At 38.0% G+C, this 22,231-nt stretch overlaps 1 protein-coding gene across 5 annotated transcripts in view; it reads left to right on the top strand.

Annotated features, from left to right (window-relative positions):
• The window catches only part of NME7 (NME/NM23 family member 7), a 256,903-nt gene that overhangs the window by 191,162 nt on the left and 43,510 nt on the right, over window positions 1-22,231 (top strand). For all 5 annotated transcript variants that reach the window (XM_024742411.1, XM_024742413.1, XM_024742410.1 and 2 more), the window contains one exon: window positions 10,032-10,139. In XM_024742411.1, coding sequence (XP_024598179.1) covers window positions 10,032-10,139 — 108 coding nt within the window. The remainder of the gene's footprint in view (window positions 1-10,031; window positions 10,140-22,231) is intronic.

The raw sequence follows: 22,231 nt of genomic DNA, 5'->3' as shown, positions 1-22,231 counted from the left end.
ACTAAGCATGTATTTTTTAATATTATAGGACTCTGCCAGGGGGTACCAGTAATGGCTAGAAACATGGATGTTTACTGTTTTAATTATAGTGGTTGCTTCATTGACCTTTGATATTAAATTCTGTTACCCTTGTTGCCTATGTCATGAAGGCAATGATTGTAACATGATTTTTTGTTTTGTTTCACAGCTCCTTTAGGATTGCTAAGACTGGAGCCATGCTACTTCCTCTGTTAAGATTTATCCACTTATCTATATCACTGCTAACATGGTTATTCTATAGATTAGGCAAGACTTTTTTTCCTTTTACTTAGAATTTTCCCAAAATTAGGCTAATGACCAGGTGTGATTCTGTACCACGTGTCACTTATTATATAAATATATTCTAAGGTTGATCACAAAGTTGTCTTTCTTCAAATTTCCATAATCAGTAAATTTTACAGATCTCTTCCAAATTTAATTCATTTCTTAAATGGAAGGTCATTTTCATTCTTGCATATCTCTCCTGTATCATGGAGAACTGAAACAGAATAGCTTTCCAGGGAAGCAGTTTGTTTTCTTTGTCCAGACATATTTTATCGGTCTGATAGACCTATTATTCAGTAAACAACAATATTCTTTATAATGAACACGGTAATAGAATAGCTATATAAACTTTCTCTTCTTTGTTTTCAGTATCCTGCTAATTACCATTCTACTTAGTGCATTTTTTTCCTCCGTGTCTTAGATTTAGAGGTCATTCTCTAAGCCAGATTTCTTCCTCCCCCTACAGGATTACCCAAGCGGAATTTTTAGTACTTAAAATGAGCTGTTCAATAACCAAGCATTTGACTTGACGGAACTGAGAAGGCAAGGTTGTAGTGGGGGATGGGTATGCCAGGAATTTGGTAGAGTTTGAAAGGCTTCTGACCTTTTAAGTACAAATAAATATTGCTCTTTAAAGAGTCTTATTTTCTCAGCATAACCCCTCACTTATTAATATTGTGGTAACTTAAAAATTATTTATCATATTAAATTTAAATTGCATTTTTGGTACTTTTGTTGCTTTTATTTACCCGGTACTCCTCTCTGCTTCGTTATGGGAGTGGGACTGTGCATAGTAGGATGACTTTCACCGTACAATGCAAGGAGCCAGAGCAGCATGGACCTATTGGGAATAATTAGGGAAAATCTGCCAGGAAAGGAAGGGGGGAGATGATCCATGGAGGATTTTTCTAGGCTTTAAACATTTCAGTATTTTTTACTTATATAGACATATTTGATATTTTACAATGGTCAAAACCAAAATAAATGTATTACCTTTTTAAAGAAGATGATCCAAAATGAAAGCCTAAATTTTAACAACAGATGGAAGAAAATACTTGTTGTTCTATTCTTTATCATTATCATTTACCTAAACAAAATACATTATACATGTAAAACTACTTCATATTTTCTGAGGTTTGTTTATTGATTAGTATTATCAAATCTAAATGTCTTATTACTTGATTATTTAAACTTTTACCTTTATTCTAAAACTATCATTAATATTCTTGAAAAATGTTATATATTTATTAAAAGATACATGACTATTTGGTTGGATCATCTTTGACTATATCAAAATATACCGTTCTTTATCTCTTTAAGAACTCTCATCTTAGTTTCCTTTTAATTCTAAGGCTACATTAATAAAACTCATAGCCATTATCTATTGATTGTTTACCATATGACAGACACTGCTCTAAATACTTTTACTTACTATAATTCTCACAAAAACATCATAGTTAAGTCTAGCTAAGTCCTATTTTTATCCCTGTTTTGCAAATGAAAACCTTACAACAGGCAGAAAGCAACGTGGCATGACCACACAACTAGTAAGTGACAGGCCAAATTCAAATCCAGATTGCCTTCCTTCACAGCCCTTATTCTTCATTCTGCTCCATCCTGGCTCCTTAAATAGAAGTTTGACATTTTATGTCAGTCAAAAAATATTTAGCAAACATTTATTGTGTGCTCATAGTAAGGCATAGAATATTAAGGAAGTTTTATATTGTGTTAAAGGGTTGAGAGTCTAATGGAAACTTTCTGAAATAGGCACACAGAAAAACTATATGAATTGTAAGTCAGGGGTTACAATAGGAGCATAAATTCCTATAGGAGCAGTGGGAAATGAAGGATTACTCTGGAAGGAATTCAATTTTTAGACACAAAATGATAGCAGCTAATATGAATTGAAGGTAACTTACTGAGTTTGGAGAAATGGAAATGTCAGTAAGATGAGTTTTCATCAGTGTGGCAGATAACCATGTGTGCCCATCATTCCCTGCCTTTCCAATCCTTAGAAATTATGGGAGATATATTTTATTTTATCTTGTTTTATTTTAAAGAGTAAATCTCCAGCCACTCTAGAAAACAAGAAAGAGTGCCTACCATTAGCAGACCATTAACTTTGAAAGGCAAAAAGCAGGTAGGATTGGACTGTTAAAGAGAAACATATTCTAAAGCATGCAGGAGAGGATTGCTCAGAAGGGGCAGGGGGTCTGGCTGCACATCAGCCACAGTGGATGCAATGCTAAGGAGGGACCTGGAGCCGTCAGCAGGGTGATGAGTGAGGAGACTGCATAAAGAGCAGCAGAATAAATCAGCCCTTTCCCCTTGGCTTGCTTATGCTGAGTAGAGGACAGCTGATGCTGTTAACTACAGCCCAAGGCCGTGAATGTGGGGCTTTAGCTAGAGGCAATGTGGTGGGTAGGTAGCTAGTGACACCCAGGAAAAAATGGGACACCCCACTTCCTTAAGAAAAACAACCAGCATGCCCTGCCTGTCAGTATGTCCCTGACCTCTATGACAGGTAAACAGAAAATTCCAAACAAAGATAAAGAGCCAAGAATTACCAACCATTTGAAGTTATTAACCCATACCATAAAGAAGACACCAAACACAACAAAGAGAATCAGTACCTAAGGAAAGCAAGTTAATAGAGCTAACAGAAGTCTTTAAAATAATATAGTCAGTATCCCCAGAAAGAGAATACTGGATCCATAAAAATAATTATAGATATGAAAAACTTAAAATATAATTTTTGAAATATTAAAAATACTCAGTAAATGAGTAGAATTGTGCAGTGGACCTAAAAACAAATTAAAAACAAAAGTTTAAAAACAAATTAGTGAGGTGACAGATCAAATGGAGGAATTCTCCCAGGATATAACACAAAAAGACAATTAGATGGAAAGTATAAAAGAAAAGAGAGAGGGAAGATAGAACCAGAAGTTTCAATGTCTATTACATAGAAACAGCTAAAGGAAAGAAGAAATAAAATGGAGGAGAGAAAACAATAAAAGAAATAACAGACTGAAGGTGTGTTATCTTCAGATAGGATTGGACTATTGAGTACAGAGCAGAATGACCAGTAAATGATCAATGCCTAGATAGAGAGATAATACAAAACCTTCCAGAAAAAATTAGTTACCTAAAAAGAATGGTAATCAGATTGCAATAGTCTGCAATGCCGTATTTGTCATATATGCTATATATACTGAATGTATCACATATGCATATGCATGTGTGCATGTTTGTGTGTGTATGTTTGTGTGTATGTAATTAGTAGATGCTCTGAAGGGCCACTCAGATTCCCCTCTGCCCTTCACGACTGCAATGCCCATTTCCCAGCTCTGGAAGTGTTGGCTACTGACTGTAATACAATAAGTCCCTCTCCAGAAATTTCTCTCTGCCAAAGAAAGTCATCTGCCCAAGGACATGCCCCCTTCCCTGGAATGGCATATGTCCAGTGACTTGTCAATTTAGAGAGATAAAGGTCTGACCCCTTTGCTTCAACTGAGGACAACTCTGAAGCTCCAGAGCTTCTTGTAGGATGATCTGGGGCGACTGTTGTAACTGCATTGAACTTCAACTTCTCTCTCTGCCTAATCCTGTTTTCCTCACTTCCCCACAATAAACTTCCCTGAAGCCACTCCCCAACGAACTTCCTGTGTGCAAATCTACACCTCAGAGTTGGTTTCCCAGAGGAATGCAACCCGTGACAATATTCTTTTCCACTACCCATGAGACATTCACTATAATTGACTATGTATTAGGATGCAAAGAAAATCTCAACAAATTCCTTCAAAAGAAGAACAAAAAGACTGCCTTCTCTGACCACAGTACAACACCCACCCACCGCCTACACACACACATGAACATCTTTTGAGTTCAAGTGCTGTGCGTGTAGCAGACACCTACAAGAAAATATTTTAATGAACATGGTGATTTCCAAATAAAAGTGGGTAGAGAATAAGTTCTTATGAAGCAGTTTAATCAAAGTGAGTCACTTTAAAGTTTTCCCCCTAATCTGAAACAATAAGGAAAGGAAAATAAGTACTCACCTTTCATTCACCTTTCATAATTTTACAAAGTACATCTTTTTTCACAGAATGGCAGCTTACCACCACGTAAGTAGAGTAGGTGTTTAATATTGGGTACTTCATTCCCAGGAAAATTATGGAGAACAGAATGAAAGTAATGAATATGAAATAAAATATAAGGTCATCCTTATTTCTTAGTTTATCAAAATGTTTTTCTTAAACTGGATACACTTATAACTGACATTTGATAGAAACCTTGGAAGTAAGACTTAATAAATAAACCCATGCCTTTAAAATTGCTTAAGTGATGGAATCACAGGTGTGAATGCTGCTCACCATCCTTGCACCATACGCTACACCTGTCCTAATTTTTGGTGATTTCCATATTCATGCAGGTAATCCATTCCATACGTTACCTTTCCATCTGTTGTCCTCCTTTCTTGTAACCTTCTTGCCCTCCACCTGACCTCAGCCATGGTTATATCTTAAAACTGGTCATTATAAATATCTATAACCCCCTCTCTGTGCACCTCCAGTAATTCCAATTTCAGGTATCCTATCTCTTGACTTTCCAGCTCACTTCTTATAACACCGATTTCCATAATCATCCCATCCCACTAGGAGCTCTAATCCATTGACCTACCTTTTCATTGTCTCTAACCCCCCCTCCACCCCGCAGGGCCTCACTTACTTTCATCCTCAATTAAAATTTCTTTTGTCTATCATTATCATTGTTTCCTTACATACAGTTTCAGCCCCCTTACCCCTCTCTTACTTTGTTGTTTTCTCTTGGTAAAACCCCAACCCTCAGGGCTTCCCTGGTGGCGCAGTGGTTGGGAGTCCCCCTGCCGATGCAGGGGACGTGGGTTCGTGCCCCAGTCCGGGAAGATCCCACATGCCGTGGAGCGGGCTGGGCCCGTGAGCCATGGCCGATGAGCCTGCGCGTCCGGAGCCTGTGCTCCGCAACAAGAGAGGCCACAGCAGTGAGAGGCCCGAGTACCGCAAAAAAAAAAAATAATAACCCCAACCCTCATTAAATTCAGCCTTCTACCTAACCTTTGCCTGCACCCATGACTGGAGAACACTCAGGCGTCCTGAACGATCTCCCTTTACCTTCATGATCATTAACCTCAAGAGGGCCCTCAGTGCTGCCGAGCAGTCACATTCATTTTTCTAGTCCATTCACTCTTCTCCTCTCTTAAAATGTCTTGTACCTCCTTTTCTGTCCTCAGATCCCCAAAACTTCTTCCCCATCCTTCCTCTCAGCTGGTGACAATCTTGCTGACTTTTTCACTGGAAAATAGAATTAGTCAAAAAAATAAAGTCTAGAGGGAACTTTAGAGATGTTCTGTATGTTGTTTAAGATGGTGGTTGCTGAGTATATACATTTGACTCAATTCATGGGGCAGTGCAGTTAAAACCTATGCATGCTATCGTATGTAAGTCATATCTCAATAAAAACTAAAAATACAGAAAGAACTTCCATAAGTTCCAGCCACTACATAAACCCACATAGCTATAACTGGGCCCATGTACTGTCTTGATGCTCAGGGTGAATGTTCCACACTCTTAGATATAAGGCCAACTCCTCTACTTTGTCACTTGCTTCCATCACTCCAGCAATTCTCTCTTCTCCTTTCTGTTTCATCAGTTTTTCCCTTTGTTGGATGATTCCTATCAGCCTGGAAAGGTATTATTATTTCTCCCACTTTAAAACAGCATCCCCTCCCCCTCAAAAAAAGAAAACCCTCTCTTTTTTTTAAAATATCTTTATTGGAATATAATTGCTTTACAATGTTGTTAGTTTCTGTTGTACAACAAAGTGAATCAGCTATATGTATACATATGTCCCCATATCTCCTCCCTCTTGAGCCTCCCTCCCACTCTCCCTATCCCACCCCTCCAGGCGGTCACAAAGCACCGAGCTGATCTCCCTGTGCTATACGGCTGCTTCCCACTAGCTATCTGTTTTACGTTTGGTAGTGTATATATGTCCATGCTGCTCTCTCACTTTGTCCCAGCTTCCCTGTCCTCCCCTGTGTCCTCAAGTCCATGCTCTACATCTGCGTCTTTCTTCCTGCCCTGCCACTAGGTTCATCAGTACCATTTTTTTATATTCCATATATGTGCATTAGCATACGGTATTTGTTTTTCTCTTTCTGACTTATTTCACTCTGTATGACAGACTCTAGGTCCATCCACCTCACTACAAATAACTCAGTTTCGTTCCATTTTATGGCTGAGTGATATTCCATTGTATATATGTGCCACATCTTCTTTACCCATTCATCTGTCGATGGACACTTAGGTTGCTTCCATGTCCTGGCTATTGTAAATAGAGCTGCAGTGAACATTGTGGTACGTGACTCTTTTTGAATTATGCTTTTCTCAGGATATATGCCCGGTAGTGGAATTCCTGGGTCATATGGTAGTTCTATTTTCAGTTTTTTAAGGAACTTCCATACTGTTCTCCATAGTGGCCATATCAATTTACATTCACACCAGCAGTGCAGGAGGGTTCCCTTTCTCCACACCCTCTCCAACATTTAATGAAAAACCCTCTCTTGATTCTACTTCCCTCTCCAGTTACTGCTCCATTTTTCTCCTCCCCTTTGCAGTAAAATTCCTCAACATAGTTGCCTGTATTCACTTGTGCCCGTTCTTCCTCTCTCATTCTCTCTTGAAACCATAATAATAAGTCTTTAGCTTTTCTCCACTCCTCAGAAACTGCTCTCGTCAAGGATATCAGTGACTCCACGTGGTCTAGTGGCCAGTTCTCCGTCTTTAACCCTGTGACTTTTTTTTTTTTAATTTATTTTCGTTTTGGCTACATTGGGTTTTGCTGTGTGCAGGCTTTCTCTAGTTGCGGCGAGTGGGGGCTGTTCTTCTTCGTTGAGGTGTGTGGGCGTCTCATTGCTGTGGCTTCTCTTGTTGTGGAGCACGGGCTCTAGGCACACAGGCTCAGTAGTTGTGGTTCACAGGCTCTAGAGTACAGGCTCAGTAGTTGTAGCACACGGGCTTAGGTGCTCTGTGGTATGAGGGATCTTCCCGTACCAGGGATTGAACCTGTGTCCCCTGCATTGGAAGGGGGATTCCTAACCACTGTGCCACCAGGGAAGTCCTAACCCTATATGACTTAACATTTGACACTGTTGATAACTCTCTGTCCTTGACATTTTTCTTCACTGTCTTCTAGGAAAGGATGCTGCTGCATTTCTTCTTACCAAGCTGGCCGTTCCTTCTCAGTCTTCTTTGTTCATCTCTCCTCATCTCCTTGACTTTTTAATGACATGGTGTCCCTGTGCTTCCTCTCCTTTGTTTATACTCACTGCCTTCATGATCTCATCTAACCTGTAACTTTACATACCATGTATATGCTATTGACCCCCAAATTGTTATTTGCAGTGTGGAACACTCCTCTGAACTCTAGACTCAGCCAATCATGTATTTGACACCTTCACTTGGATGTCTAATAGGGAACCCAAACTTAATGCATTCAAAACCAAAATCTGGGGGACTTGCCTTACCAGGTGAAGACTTATTATAAAGTTATAATAATTAAGACAGCATAGATGTAAAAATAGACAAAAAGTCCAATGGAATCAAATAGTAAACCAAGAAACAGACCCATACATCCAGGGAAACCTTTCATATAACAGAGCTATCAATCTCATTGGAGATTGCGGGGGAAAGAGAGAAATAACTCAAAAAATGGTGCTAGGGCAATTAAATATCCATATGGGAAAAATGAAAATGGACATCTTCCTCACATGGTAGCCAAAGTCAGTGCTAGATGGATCAAGAACTTAATGTGGAAGGCAAAACTTTGAAGATTTTAGAAGACAATAGAGATGAGTATCATTATACACTTGGAGTAGGGAATAATTCCTTAAGAAACACAAAGCACAAATCGTAAATTGATAAATTTAATTTCATTAAATTTTAGTATTTCTGGTCATCAGAAAACATAAAGAAAACTCAAAGACAAGCTACATATTGGGAAAAGATATTTGCATCATATATAAGTGACAAAAAATTAGAATTCAGAAGGTATTAAGAATAACAAAAGGAAAAAGAATAACCCAATAGAAAAATGGAAAAAAGTCAAGAATAGGCATTTTACAGAAAAGGATATATATGAAAAGACACTCAATTTCTTTAGTTATCAAGGAAATTCGTACTAACACAATGAGATACCATTTCACGCTTGCCTAATGGCAAAAGTAAAAAGTCAGCCACTATCAAATGGCGGCTTTGGTATGGATAGTGGGAATTCCTGTGCATTGATGGTTGAAGGCAAATTGTTACAGCCATTTAAGAAAATAGTCTGGTAGTACTTAGCAAAACTGAATATGTATGTGCCCCCAAGATTCCAGAAAAACTCTTGCACATGTGCACCATGTACAAGAATGCTTGTAGCAGAATTGTTTGTGATCGTGTGTGTGGGTGTGTGTGAGTGTGAGCGTGAGCGTGTGTGAGGAGAGAGAGGTGGGAGGACAGAGAGGTGGGGAGAGAGAGAGAAGAAATTAATTGAATGTCAATCATCAGGAAAATGGATAAAGTATGCTCTATCATACATTGGAATATATATGGTAATAAAAACAAATGCATTACAGTTACACATATTTACATGGACAAATATGAAAAACAATGCCTTGAAAACTAAGTAAAACAAGGGAATATTTAAGTAAAATTGATATTAATGGTAACCTCTGGGTGGAGATAGGGATGGGATGGAATGAAGATGGAGCACACCGGGACCTTGAAAGTTATTGTAATATTATTTTAATTCAGCTTAATAGTGGGCACACAGGTATTTGTTTCATTATTATTTTAAAATATGTGTAGTAAATGCCTTTTTTGTATGTATACTTCAAAATCAAAATAGGATTTTAGAAAATTTTTAACTTAGAAAAACAGACTGTTAAGTAGGTCATTGATACTCCCACATCTTCATTTTTTTTTTTTTTTTTGCTGTACGCGGGCCTCTCACTGTTGTGGCCTCTCCCGTTGCGGAGCACAGGCTCCGGACACGCAGGCTCAGCGGCCATGGCTCACGGGCCCAGCTGCTCCGCGGCATGTGGGATCTTCCCAGACCGGGGCATGAACCCGTGTCCCCTGCATCGGCAGGTGGACTCTCAACCACTGCGCCACCAGGGAAGCCCACATCTTCAATTTTTTTTAACTTCTTGTTTCTTTTACCCAAAATTTTATGAGTTATTTGTAACCATTTTTTTCCCTTAAATGTGAGATAGCACTAAACTGATACAACTGTAACATTTTAAAAAGTCTTTTGCAATCAGTGCCATCAAACTAGTTCATTTTAAGTTAAATTGTTAGGATCGCTATTGTCTTTATAAAATACAAGTCTTTCACAATAATGAGCTGGGTTCATATTTATGTGATTTCCATAATCTGTTGATAAAAAGAGATATAATTATTATTGCCCTCGACATAGATTACAGTGGACTTTACATTGGGCCAGAGAAAAAGCTTTATGAGTGAACTGAGAATTTGCATTGCTCAGTTTTCATGCATTCATCCTGTTTCCAGGAAAAATCATTACCAACAATGTATACATGTACATGTAATGAATAATTAATGAATGTATTTCATACAGCTGGTGTTTTTTTTAAATTGACACTACATGGCTGACTTTAATTTATATGTGAATGTGTATTTATTTAATAGGAAATTGCCCGGCATTTACGCCCTGGAACCCTCCGAGCAATCTTTGGTAAAACTAAGATCCAGAATGCTGTCCACTGCACTGATCTACCAGAGGATGGCCTATTAGAGGTAAGATGAAGAAGGGTAAGCATCCTATTTATATTTCAAACTCATAAATAATCTCAGCAGGTCTAGTGTGTAAGGAACCTTTTAATACTCTTGGATTACAATGTTCTTTGGCCATCGGATAACTTCAGACTGCAACTTTAAAAGACCAAATTGTAGGATGCTGTAGTAATGGGGTAGTCTTCAAAGAACTAAGGTATTTTTCTGATTGGCATATAGTATGATTTAAAAACTTAAAAAGTAAAAAGCGATGGCATTGATTAAATAATGTGAAATTTATTTAAAAATCAGGTAAAAACTCCATTACCTTAGGTTTCTAGTCATGATTTATCAATGAAATTGTGCAATGTGATAGCATTAAAAGTAATAGCTACCACTTTAACTTAGAAAAACAGACTGTTTTGACTTTTTATATACCAGGTTCTGTAATAATTATGATAAATGCTTTGTATAAATTATTTTTTTAATCTCCACAGCAACTCTGATAGGTTGGCATTGTCATGTCTGTTTTATCAGAAAAATGAAATTGAGACTCAGAGAGGTTACGTAACATCCTCAAATCAAACAGTTAATAGAGGACGAGGCCATATTTTGATTTCTCGTCTGTGTAATTAACATAACATAAGAAACAATGAAAAGAATTATAAGAAGATATAAGTGAAAAATTGGTGTGGTTTGGAATTAAGAAAGTCACTTCACAGCCAAGGGAAGGAGGCCTTAAAGAAAAGATTGGTGTTTTTAACTTCTTATAGTTTAACTTCTTATAGTTTTGTGTCAGGAGGAGCTAAATGAAATTAAAAGACAACTGATAACTTAAGTGATTAAAGCATGAATGACAGAAAAATGATTGGTATCCTTAATACATATTTATTTTAGTGAGTAATATGTTTTATATCAAATCTATCAGTCGTTTTTTTTTTTTTATATCTTTAAAGCCTTTCCCAATATTTCGTTTCATTATCTTGCACTGAAATATTCAACTAGCCTGGAAAGCCTGGAATTAATTTGCTGAATGGTGTGAGGTATGGGTCTAGTCAGCTGTCACAACATCGCTTATTAAGTCCTTTTATTCTTTCATTGTTATTTCTCATTTATTGAATACTTATATACACCTGTGCCTGTTTCGAACTTTCAATTTTATTCTATTGGTCTGTGCCAGCAAAATACTATTTTTATTATTGCACTTTATACTTTTAAAAAGTTTTCTTGGTTATTCTCTTAAATTGATTCCTCCAAATGAACTTTACATGAGTTTACCAAGTTCTTTAACGTAGCGGTCCCCAGCCTTTTTGGCACCAGGGACCGGTTTAGTGGAAGACAGTTTTCCAATGGACTGTGGGGGGAGGGGGAGGATGGTTCAGGCTGTAGGCCGAGTGATGGCGAGCTATGAGTAGTGATGCGGAGCGGCAGATGAAGCTTTGCAGGCTTGACCGCCGCTCACCTCCTGCTGTGCGGCCCGGTTCCTAACAGGCCTCGGACAGGTACCGGTCCGTGGGCCAGGGGTTGGGGACCCCTGCTTTAACCCACCCCCACAAGATGCCAATGGAACCTTGACTGACATGACAGTATGTTTATAAATTAATGTGGGTGTGACATAACTATAATAATAGTTCTCCAGCTGTGTATGTGGTGTGCCTCTTCTTTTATGCCTCTTTTTTTATATGGGTCTTAGACATATAGCCTATTAAATTTATTTCTATGAGTTTTTGTTTTAGTTGCTATAAAGAGTGACTTTGCTACCTCCATTAAGATTTTCTGTCATAATTCAAGACGTTAATCTGCTAAGATCTTATCCAGACTGCACCGTAGTATGAAATGTAGACATGCATACTTCTGAAACATAAAACTGTAACAAATTTTATTTTTATTACACAAAGGATTAAATATTTACTTTATACTTTAACCTATTTTATAAATATTCCCTTTACCTTCTGATAACTTAGGACCTATAGGTGAGGCTTGAATTCAGACTGTTGTTCAGGGAAATTGAAAAATTATTAACCGTGAATTTTATGCCCATTAAAAAATGTTACTGAAGGTATGCTTGTGATTTTGCTCATACAATTTGAAATAGATTATTACTGCCTGCAGTTTACAGAGCCATTTTCTAAATGATTAAAATCTTTCTAACCAAACTGCACAGGAGATTTAATTGCAAATTAATGCCTGTGTGGTTCAGAGAGTTAATCAAAAATGGAAGTTAGAGCTCCAACAGCCTCCTTTCACCTTGCTGATGATTCATACTTGATGTGCCCTGGAATAAATCACTTTCCATGCCTCCCTTCTCTTATCAATAAAATGGAATTAAGAGTGCTGATACTATTAAGGGATGTTCTGTTAGTTAGGGATTAACTATTTGCAGATTATCACTTAGCTTTAAATGGTAAAATTTTATTAAAACAAAACAAAACACTATGAGGCCCAAGGAGTTATCTGCTCATAGGTTTTTAAAGTGAAATTTAAAGTGACACAAAGACAAGCTCTCTGATCAGGGAAGCACTTTGTACTTAGATCTACTGTTCATTAAAGGAACATCCTTTAGATGTAGAGTGGCCATGAAATGTATCGCCCAATCTGGAATTAAGCAGCCAGGATGTTAGGCCAAAAGGTATAAACAAGAACTGTCATCAGCACACTGGTGTCATGGGTTCCCTAATTATATGGCAAGAAGGGAAAAAAGGGAGCAACCTACTTCTCCTTTTTCTCATGTGATGTTTACTGACCTAGGTTTTTTGTGTCATATGTGTAGAGCTCAGAAAGTATGGTTTCCATTTATATTTTGTCACCATCCATGATTTTATTTACTTACTCTTAACAGCAAACAGTTATAGAGTGTGTTTTACTTGCTAACATTGTGATAGGATTTCAAAATCAAGCAAGATATTTCCTCTGTCCTCAATGAGCTCACAAAGTTTTAGAGGTCAAGGATCTTAGCATGAATATTGAAATCTGATTTCATTACATGCTGCTGTTGTGACACAGCCACTTTTGTGGTTATAGGGAAAAATGACAGCATCTGTATAGTATGAGATATTCTAAGATGTTATTTTGCTGGTAACGTGCACTGAGACTCTATTGGTAGTAATTATGAAGATCTTAAATTTGTGCTTTAGAGAAAGCATTAGTGGAAAAAATGTTTAGCTTAACTTGTAATAAAGAAATACTCGTTTTCCACTAATGGAAAAGAATTTTTAAAGTATCAGTGCCCACTTCTGGTAAGGTTACAGTAAAATAGATACCCTCGTATTGCTGGTGACAGCTATATGGCAGCAGGTATTGAAAGCCATGGGGTTTTTCCGTACACGTTGTCCCAGAATTCTACTCTTAGAATCTCACCAAAGGAGTAGGAATAGAAGCAGGACTACTAAATGGAAAGTTTTCTGCACAGATGTTCACTTAAGAAATATTTGTGGTAATTAAAATTGGAGATAGGGTGCATGTCTAAAGATATATCTGATGTTCTTTCCTCTGATTAGGCTTCCATGACACCCGTAGTCTGTATCAGAGGCTCATCTGTGTGTTTTCATAGCGCTTTGCTTTCCTCTAATACAGTAGTGTAGTCAAGAGTCAACATAGATCTGTACTCCAGGGTGAGTTACTTATTTCATTGTGCCTAGGATTCCTCATTCTGTAAAAGGAAGATGATAGCAGTGCCTGACCTTTCAGGTGGCATAGTGTCTAGCACACAGTAATTGCTGAATAAATGATAACAATTATATTATTATTATTATTACAGCACATTTTGTTTGCTTGTAGATATTTCCCCATGAGACTTAGTGCTCATAGGGAAGAGATTCTGTCTTGCCTGGCCTATAAAAACTTTAATAAGTCATTTTTGAAGGAAAAGACAGAAGAGTTTAGTTAAATAAATTGTAGTTCATGTACTCAGTACAAAAGTATGTAACCTTTTTTCTTTAAGGTTGATAAATGAAGACTCTGTAGCAGTGGTTTCTAGCCTTGGTTGCATGTTAGAATCACCTGAACAGTTTTTAAAATACTGATGTCCAGACCCACCTTTAAAGATCCTAATTTTTTTAAAAAAGTAATTTCAAGCTTAGTATACAAAACTTTTTAAAAATAAATGTCTGGGATTAAGTTGCCAGCATAATGTCCCGTTTCTCTGAGTACTTCAGTGTGTATTTTTAACATACAGGGACATTTTCCTACATAACCACATCACAAGCATCTAAATTAGGAAATTAATGTTGATACATTACCACTATCGAATCTTCAAACTCCATTCAAGTTTTGTCAGTCGATAACCAATGGATCTTTAGTAGCAAAAGGGTTCAGGTCAGAATCATGCATTGCATTTAGTTTTCCCCTTACTTTCTTACAATCTAGAGCAGTTCCTCAGATTTTCCTTGACTTTTGTGACCCTGACACCTTTGAAGATAATAAGTAGAGATTCTAATTTAATTGAGTCATTCATTCCTTTGCTCATCAGAAACTTTTCTAGATGGCTTGCACCTACAGTTCAAACAAGATACTGACATATTTATTTTATTGTATGGCATATACTCTTTATGCAAAGTCATTTGTTGGCTTTCCGTTGTCCGTGAAAATGTGTGATGCCTTTTTGATGTTGTGACTCCGCATTGTGTCTTCCTCCCCTCTATCCCCTTCAGCATTAGCCCTCCTCTCACCCATGTCACTGATGATACTTCTGAGGGTCAGTTTTACTTTCTCCTTGCTTTCTTTATCTCTCCCAAAGCTTTATTGAAAAAATATATATATTCCTCTGCCTTTCATTTTACTTCTGTAGTCTGTTCCCAGGGCTGTCTTTCTCTGATTATCTTCAGCACTTTACATGTACTGTAATTGAAATTCTCAAAGTTGCCTAATAGTATATGGTAGAAAATGCAAGTGTGTTTGAATTTTGAATTCTGTACACCAAAATGATACATTGGTCATTCATCCAGATTCATAAGTCATTCATCCAGCTATTTACATTTTTTTAAAACTAAAAACAGCACTGGGGACATAGCAATAAACAGGGTATGCGTAGCTCTTGGCTTTACGGAGCTCACCTTCTAGGAGATAATAATCATAGTAATTGTTTTCTAGAATGATGAAAATATGGGTCTTTCCTCTGTTTTTCTTTTCCAAATGTTCTATAACTTGGTTATATCACTTCTGTGGTTGTAAAATAAAAATTTAAGAAATATATAAAATATTGTATGTATGACTAGTCAATCAAAACAAGTCTGAATTTGGATATGTAATTATTTCTGCATTGATTCTTGTTCTGGTACACTCTAGAAAAAAAAGAATCAAGCATTTACCAGAAATAAACATAGGTGTATAGTTTATAAGATGATTGGACAGGCCTGGATTTCTTGGCTGTGGTTAGTGTAGGCCTCTGAACACTAATACTCGTAAGTTATCTTTAGTTTTAGTTTCTGTGTTGAATGAAGAGTTATGATTTTTACTAGTACATTGTCCAAGAGGGAACAACTTGTACAAGGACAAGAGCAAATAGCTTTCTCTTAGAGATCTAAAAATAGTTTAGTAAGGCAGGGGCTTTGAACTTGACATGGAAAATGACAAGAGATAAGGGTTGAAAAACCAGCAAGGGCCCTGTAAAGTCGTATTAAGACGTCTGAACTTTATCCAGAGGGCAATAGAAACGTTTTACACAGGGGATTAGCACAATCATCCCTATGTTATAGGCGTCACTCTGGCTGCAGTGTGGAGAGCAAATCAAAGCGGGGTTGGGAGGGAGACAGACCAGGGAGAAGGCTATTAAGATAATTCAGGGAAAGATTCTGGTAGTCTGAACGGCTATGACAGTTTGGATAGCCAGAAGCAGGAAGTGTCAAAAGACTTTTAGGGGGATAGACGTGACAGCCCCAGAGACTGACTGGATGTGAAGGATTAACACATCCAAGGAGAAGGAGACTAGTTTAACTCCTATCTCCAAGTGAAGATGGTGGTACAGAGACTACCATCCTTGTGATGCTAAAATTTCTGGAAACCAAAGTTTTTTCATAAGCTTGAGGGCAAAGCCTAACCTGATCCTCCCTCGGTATCCACAGGGGATTGTTTCCAGGATACCAAAATCTGTGGATGCTCAAGTCCCTTATGTAAAATGGCATAGTATAATCCACCCTTTGTACCCGTGAATGCAGAACCCACATATATAATTTTTATATAACTCATTTAATGTGACTGTTCACACTGCTGAAGAAATATTAACGTATTAAATAGTGGGGGAACTTCCCAGGTTCTTTGTATAATATATCCCAGGATGGTTGTGAGAACTACAGTTATCACCTCTGTGTTCCAGGCTTGAAAAAGGGGAAGAGCCGGGGACAAAAGGTGGAAAATGCCAGCTCAGCCAGCACCCTCCTCCCCACCCACCTTAAAAAGCTTTTCCAGAAGCCCCAGCCAGCAACTTCTGCTTATGATTTATTTGCTGGAATTTCGTTCTACAAGCACCCCCTTCTTCAAGGGAAGCTGGTAAATGGAGTTCTGTTAGTTGAGAATCATTAGTACCTCCAGCGAAATCAAGTTTCTACTAGAACGCAGAAAGGCAGGACGAGCACTGGGGAGGTGACGAGCAGTATCTGCCATAGGAGGTCAACAGCGTAACAGGGGTATTTAGCCAGGGACCGGCTTTCTGGTAGAGTTGGCCCTGCCCTTCCCTAGTATGGTCGTTCTCAAGCTCCTCACCTGATCAGCAGCATCTGCATCACCTGAGAACTTGGTGGCAATGAAATTCTCTGGCCCCACCATAGAGCTATGGACTCAGAAATTCTGGGGATCGAGCCCAGGAATCTGCATTTTGATTCTGATGCCCCTAATGTTTGAGAACCACTGCCCTAGTGCAGTGGTTCCCAGCTGATGGCATGCATCAGTATCACCTGTGGAATTTTTTAAACTACATGAGCCTGGAGCTCCATCATAGAAAGTTCTGGGTTAGGTAGGTCTTGGATGAGCTTCCTGTATCTGTATGTTTTAATGTGGCAGGTGATTTTGATATAGCTAACGATTAAACTAGCATTTGGAAACCACTGCCCTTCAGACTTTTTGGAAAAAGTTGATCCTGATTCTGCTTTTGAGGGAAACCTAGGCCCCATGGGCAAGCCAGCAAAGGGATTATTTTGCTTCGAAGATTCAGTGAGAATTGGAAATAGGAACAACCTCTGAAATTTGAGGGGATCTGTAGCCTCTGTCAGTGGATTCAGCTGCAGCCAAGGGTTATTACACTCCCAAGGGAGTCCCAGTCTGTGATTGGGGACATCTTTGGCTTCCCAGGAAGAGGGCAGCCATGACTTGGTTGAGGACCTGGGTTTCTAATGCCCCTCCAGGAGTAACTAGAGGCCTGGGGTACATGTGTGTGTACACGTGAGTGTTGATTCATGCTAAGGCTAACAAGGATAGAGGCCCTGGGTCTCTCACAGCTGAAAACAGTTCTCAGATCCTTCACATCTGCACCCGCAAACTAGCTTGGGCATGTGGTTCACAGCTGTGCCAGGAACTAAGTCATGTCTTTCCACCCTGCTGGTTGTGTAAGTGCCTTGAGGGCCTGGACCTCTCATAGATTTTTGTCTCTCTAGCTCCTCCCTTCCATATTGCAGGCTTTTAGTCAATGTCTGTTGAGTCAATGCAGGGGGGAACTGGGAGAAGGTATCATTAATGGGGTCAGTGCACCTTCATCCCCCTTTCTCCCTTCATATGGCTAAAAAGTCCCAGCCTGATGAGGGTGAGCCCTGCTTTCAAAGGCCACACCCACTATTCCCTCCACTTACCAGCTGTCAGAAAAGTCTACTGCTGCCAGCATCTTTTATTGCTGACTGTGTATGCAGGTCAAACCTGATACATGTGCATGTGGAAAGCTGATGGTTCACATAGAATTTTCTTCCTTCTCAAACATAATATTTCAAAGTCTCTACATTAACCTTAAAAACATCCTGAAAATATAAGAAGCATTAGGCTATCAAATTATAATTCTTTACAGTCCAGTTAGTATTTCATCAGAATTGGTTATTTTCTTGGATAAAAGAATCAGCTTCACGTTCCCTCCTGTATCCTGCCATATGTGGAGCTCATGTTCCTTGCTAGATTACTTCAGTTACTTTCACCCCAGACAGTCCTCACACTATCTCAGTAATAAATGGATCTCCAATATTTCCCTCATTTAGCATAGGTAGGAGTTTAATTTTTTATTCAAGACGACAGATCTCTATTAATAAAGTGCTGGAGTAATTTATCCTAGACAGTCATAATACCTGTTTACTTCATGGAAATTTCTATAGACATTAATACTATAATAACCATGCAATCATTATAATGACTGAAATGACATTGCACGAAGGGAGTTCACAGGTCCACAGGTCTTTCAGTTCCTCAAATACAGCCTCAGCTCCAACTTTCTTTAGATTGACTGACTTCTCATTCTGAGGAATAATTAGCCTCATCACTTAAGGTCTATATTTAGCATTATTTTTCCCACTTTGAATAGGCACTTATGAAGTCATTCACTGTAGACTCTAGGAACTAAATCTAGATTAATTCCTTTGGAAATATTGATTAATTAATAACTATGGAAAATCCATACAAAATAAATGAGATGAAGAATCACTGGACATTACAGGGGCATTTAAAAATCTCCAGGTATTTTGTCTCAGCACTTTTTCATCTTCCCTACCTAGCTGGAAAGTTGAGTGGTTCTCAAACTTTAGCAGCAGCAGAATCCACTAGAGGGCTTTTGAAACGCACAGATTGCTGGTCTCCACTCCAAAGTTTCTGATTCAGTAGATCTAAATTGCATTTCTAAAGAGTTTCCAGTTAACACTGATGCCATGGGTCCAGAGCCCCACACTTTGAGAACCATTGCCTTAGGCCAAAAGTCACTGCACACGCATACTCTGTTAGGTCAAGTTGTTGTCTTGGTTAATTGTTCTCAGACATGGAATTTCAAAGACTAGGGACATTTCCAAAAATAAACCAAGCAATGAGCAACAGTAACAAAGCCCACATTGGGGATAGGCATAACAATCAACTTTAAAAAAATTGACCAAATGAGGATATTTAAAATAATTGTTTCTGGGAATTCCCTGGTGGTCCAGTGGTTGGGACTGCACGCTTCCATTGCAGGGGGCACAGGTTCCATCCCTGGCCAGGGAACTAAGATCCCATAAGCTGTGTGGCGTGGCCAAAAAAAAAAAAATTGTTTCCCATCATCACTACCATTTTGTTTTGAAAGGACATTTAATTGCCAGCATCATTTCATTGCACAATAATGGCCTGTCTCTTCAACTGGATAAATTTAGCTTTACTCAAAGCCCACTTTATTGCTATGACACACCAAGGGCACGATAGGAGAAGCAGTCTGCTACAGGTACAGACAAAATGTGGTTGCATTTTCTGTAGATACTTTTAAAACAATAGTAGAATCCACGAAAAGTTTGTCTGCTTTTTATCTACCCTGTACAGGCAGTTCCAATGTCAGTAAGAAAATACTGTCCCCTCCTCAGAGTGGACTACTCCTGCCAGCCCTTGGTTCATCACTGCTTTAGTGCCCTGATTTCTCCCATTTTGCTAGAGAGCAGTGAAATGTCATCCCGGCCCCATCCCATAGCACCTGCAGAGTGGTGACAGGAGCCACTGGGCTAAGTTACATGTGATTATGGAGCCTTTGGATTCCTTATTTTACTCAAACCCGATATGAAAAACATGTATCATGTTTCTTAGGTCAAAGAGGAATATAATTATTTGAGATTTCTTTAGTACTGAGTGATGATTCTATGCATATTAAAGAAAACTGTACAAATTTTAAAAACACATATAAAAACAAAAAGCCTTTCTGATTTGTTTGGAGAGGTAGAGTCTTCTTCTAACACTTATACTACGTAGGCTCAAGTATGATGATATAGGTGTGCATGTAAAAAAAAGAATCTTTAAGTATGACTAGCAAAGGGAGAATAATCTAATTCAAAGTAGAAAGCCAGAGATTTTTCTTACAACATTGAGTCCTTCAACATCATATGAAGAATTAAACAATAAATTTCTCTTCTTAATCCATGACTCATTTTTAAGTTAACTGAAACACATGTGCGTACATTTTATTTCATTCATTCACTGATGATAATGTGTGATCATTTGATTAGGTATTATTTTGAGGACACAAGTATTATATAGTCCCAGCCTTTAAGGAGTTGAAGCGTTGGTGATACCGTGGTTAGCATAGCTGACTTCCAAGGAATTGAAAATTTAGCTAGGAAAACAAGATAAATACATATATACAGTTAAATTGTAATATAAAATTAAACACCAGCATAAGAGAATGTGGTCAGGCAGTGAGGGTATGATGAAATGTCAGGAACAGACAGTAAGTATGGTGAGAGTATAATGGAGAGCAGTGTGACTGTGGCTGAAGGGATCAGGGGTATTTCATTAATGAAATTGCACTTGAGAAGGGTCTTGAATAAGGCAGATTTTTATATGCAGAGAGGAAGAGGGAACAGCAGGCTAGTTTTGGGAGAACAATGAGTTACCCAAATCTAGTTAAAGTGGAGGGTTCCTTTAGTAGGTTACGGGAGATAAATTTGGAAATGTAAATTAGAGCTAGATTATGGAGGTTTCTGAAGGCTTTTTTTTCTGATGGCAATAATGAACATTAGGATTACGGTGATAAAAATAGTAACTGCAGTTTACTGAGCAATATATACCAGGCACTATGCTAAATGTCTTAATTGCATTACCTAAAAACCTTATTGGGTAGTTTTTATTATCCCCTCTTTACATGTAAGGAGAGTGATGCTCCCATAGGTGAAATGACTTGGCCCAGCGTCACACCACAAATAAGTGGCCGAGAGCTGGAATTTAAACCTGTTTGTCTGAGTCCAGAACCAATACTCTGTCCAGAAAACTGGGTCAGCAATGGCAAAAAGGTTTCAATTCAAGTACCAACCCTTGATTTATTATAAGATTGCAAGACCACAACTAAAGAGAAAAAGATATGCCATCATGGAATACTAACATCTGCCATAAATGGAGGATGGGAGTTTGTTGGTATGTATGACACACAGTGGCTACTTAGGCTCTACAAAACTGGAAGCAATCAAAGGTTTCTGAATAGGGCAATGACCTGACAAAGTGGAGTTTCCAAAGCTTTAACCAGGCAGCAGAGTTTAAGTGAATAGATAATAGGAGTAATAGAAGCATATGCTTTAATCATCCAGTATAGCAGTCTAAAATATTTATTTATTATTATTTTTTTCAATTGAAGTATAGTTGATTTACAATGTTGTGTTAGTTTCAGGTGTACAGTACACAACACACATATATATATGTTCTTTTTCAGATTCTTTTTCCTTATAAGTTATTACAAAATATTGAGTATAGCTCCCTGTGCTATACAGTAAGTCCTTGTTGTTTATTTTGTATATAGTAGTGTGTATATGTTAATCCCAAATTCCTATTTATCCTTCCCCTACTCTTTCCCCTTTGGTAACCGTAAGTTTGTTTCCTACGTCTGCGGGTCTATTAATATATCTTGATTTACATTTTTGGTAGATCACTTCATTGCTTTTTCATTTTCTTTTTTTTAAAAAAATTTTTTTTTTTTTTTTTTTTTAGATTCCACGTATAAGTGATATCATATGATATTTGTCTTTCTCTGACTGACTTCACTTAGTATGATAATCTCTGGGTCCATCCACGTTGCTGCAAATGGCATTATTTCATTCTTTTTTATGGCTGAGTAATATTACATTGTGTGTATATACCGCATCTTCTTTATTCATCTGTTGATGGACGTTTAGGTTGCTTCCATGTCTTGGCTATTGTAAATAGTGCTGCAGTGAACATTGAGATTCATGTATCTTTTCAAATTAGAGTTTTCTCCAGATATATGCTCAGGAGTGGGATTGCAGCTCTATGGTAGCTCTATTTTTAGTTTTTTAAGGAACCTCCGTACTGTTCTCCGTAGTGGCTGCACCAATTTACATTCCCACCAGTAGTGTAAGAAGGTTCCTTTTTTCCTACACCCTCTTCAACATTTATTATTTGTAGACTTTTTCATGTGGCCGTTCTGACTGGAGTGAGGTGATATCTTACTCTATTTTTGCTTTGCATTTCTGTAATAA

The sequence above is a fragment of the Neophocaena asiaeorientalis genome, unplaced genomic scaffold, assembly GCF_003031525.2.
Source record: "Neophocaena asiaeorientalis asiaeorientalis breed wild unplaced genomic scaffold, Neophocaena_asiaeorientalis_V1.1 scaffold99, whole genome shotgun sequence".
Lineage (NCBI taxonomy): Eukaryota > Metazoa > Chordata > Mammalia > Artiodactyla > Phocoenidae > Neophocaena > Neophocaena asiaeorientalis.
This window is presented reverse-complemented; position numbering and strand designations above follow the sequence as displayed.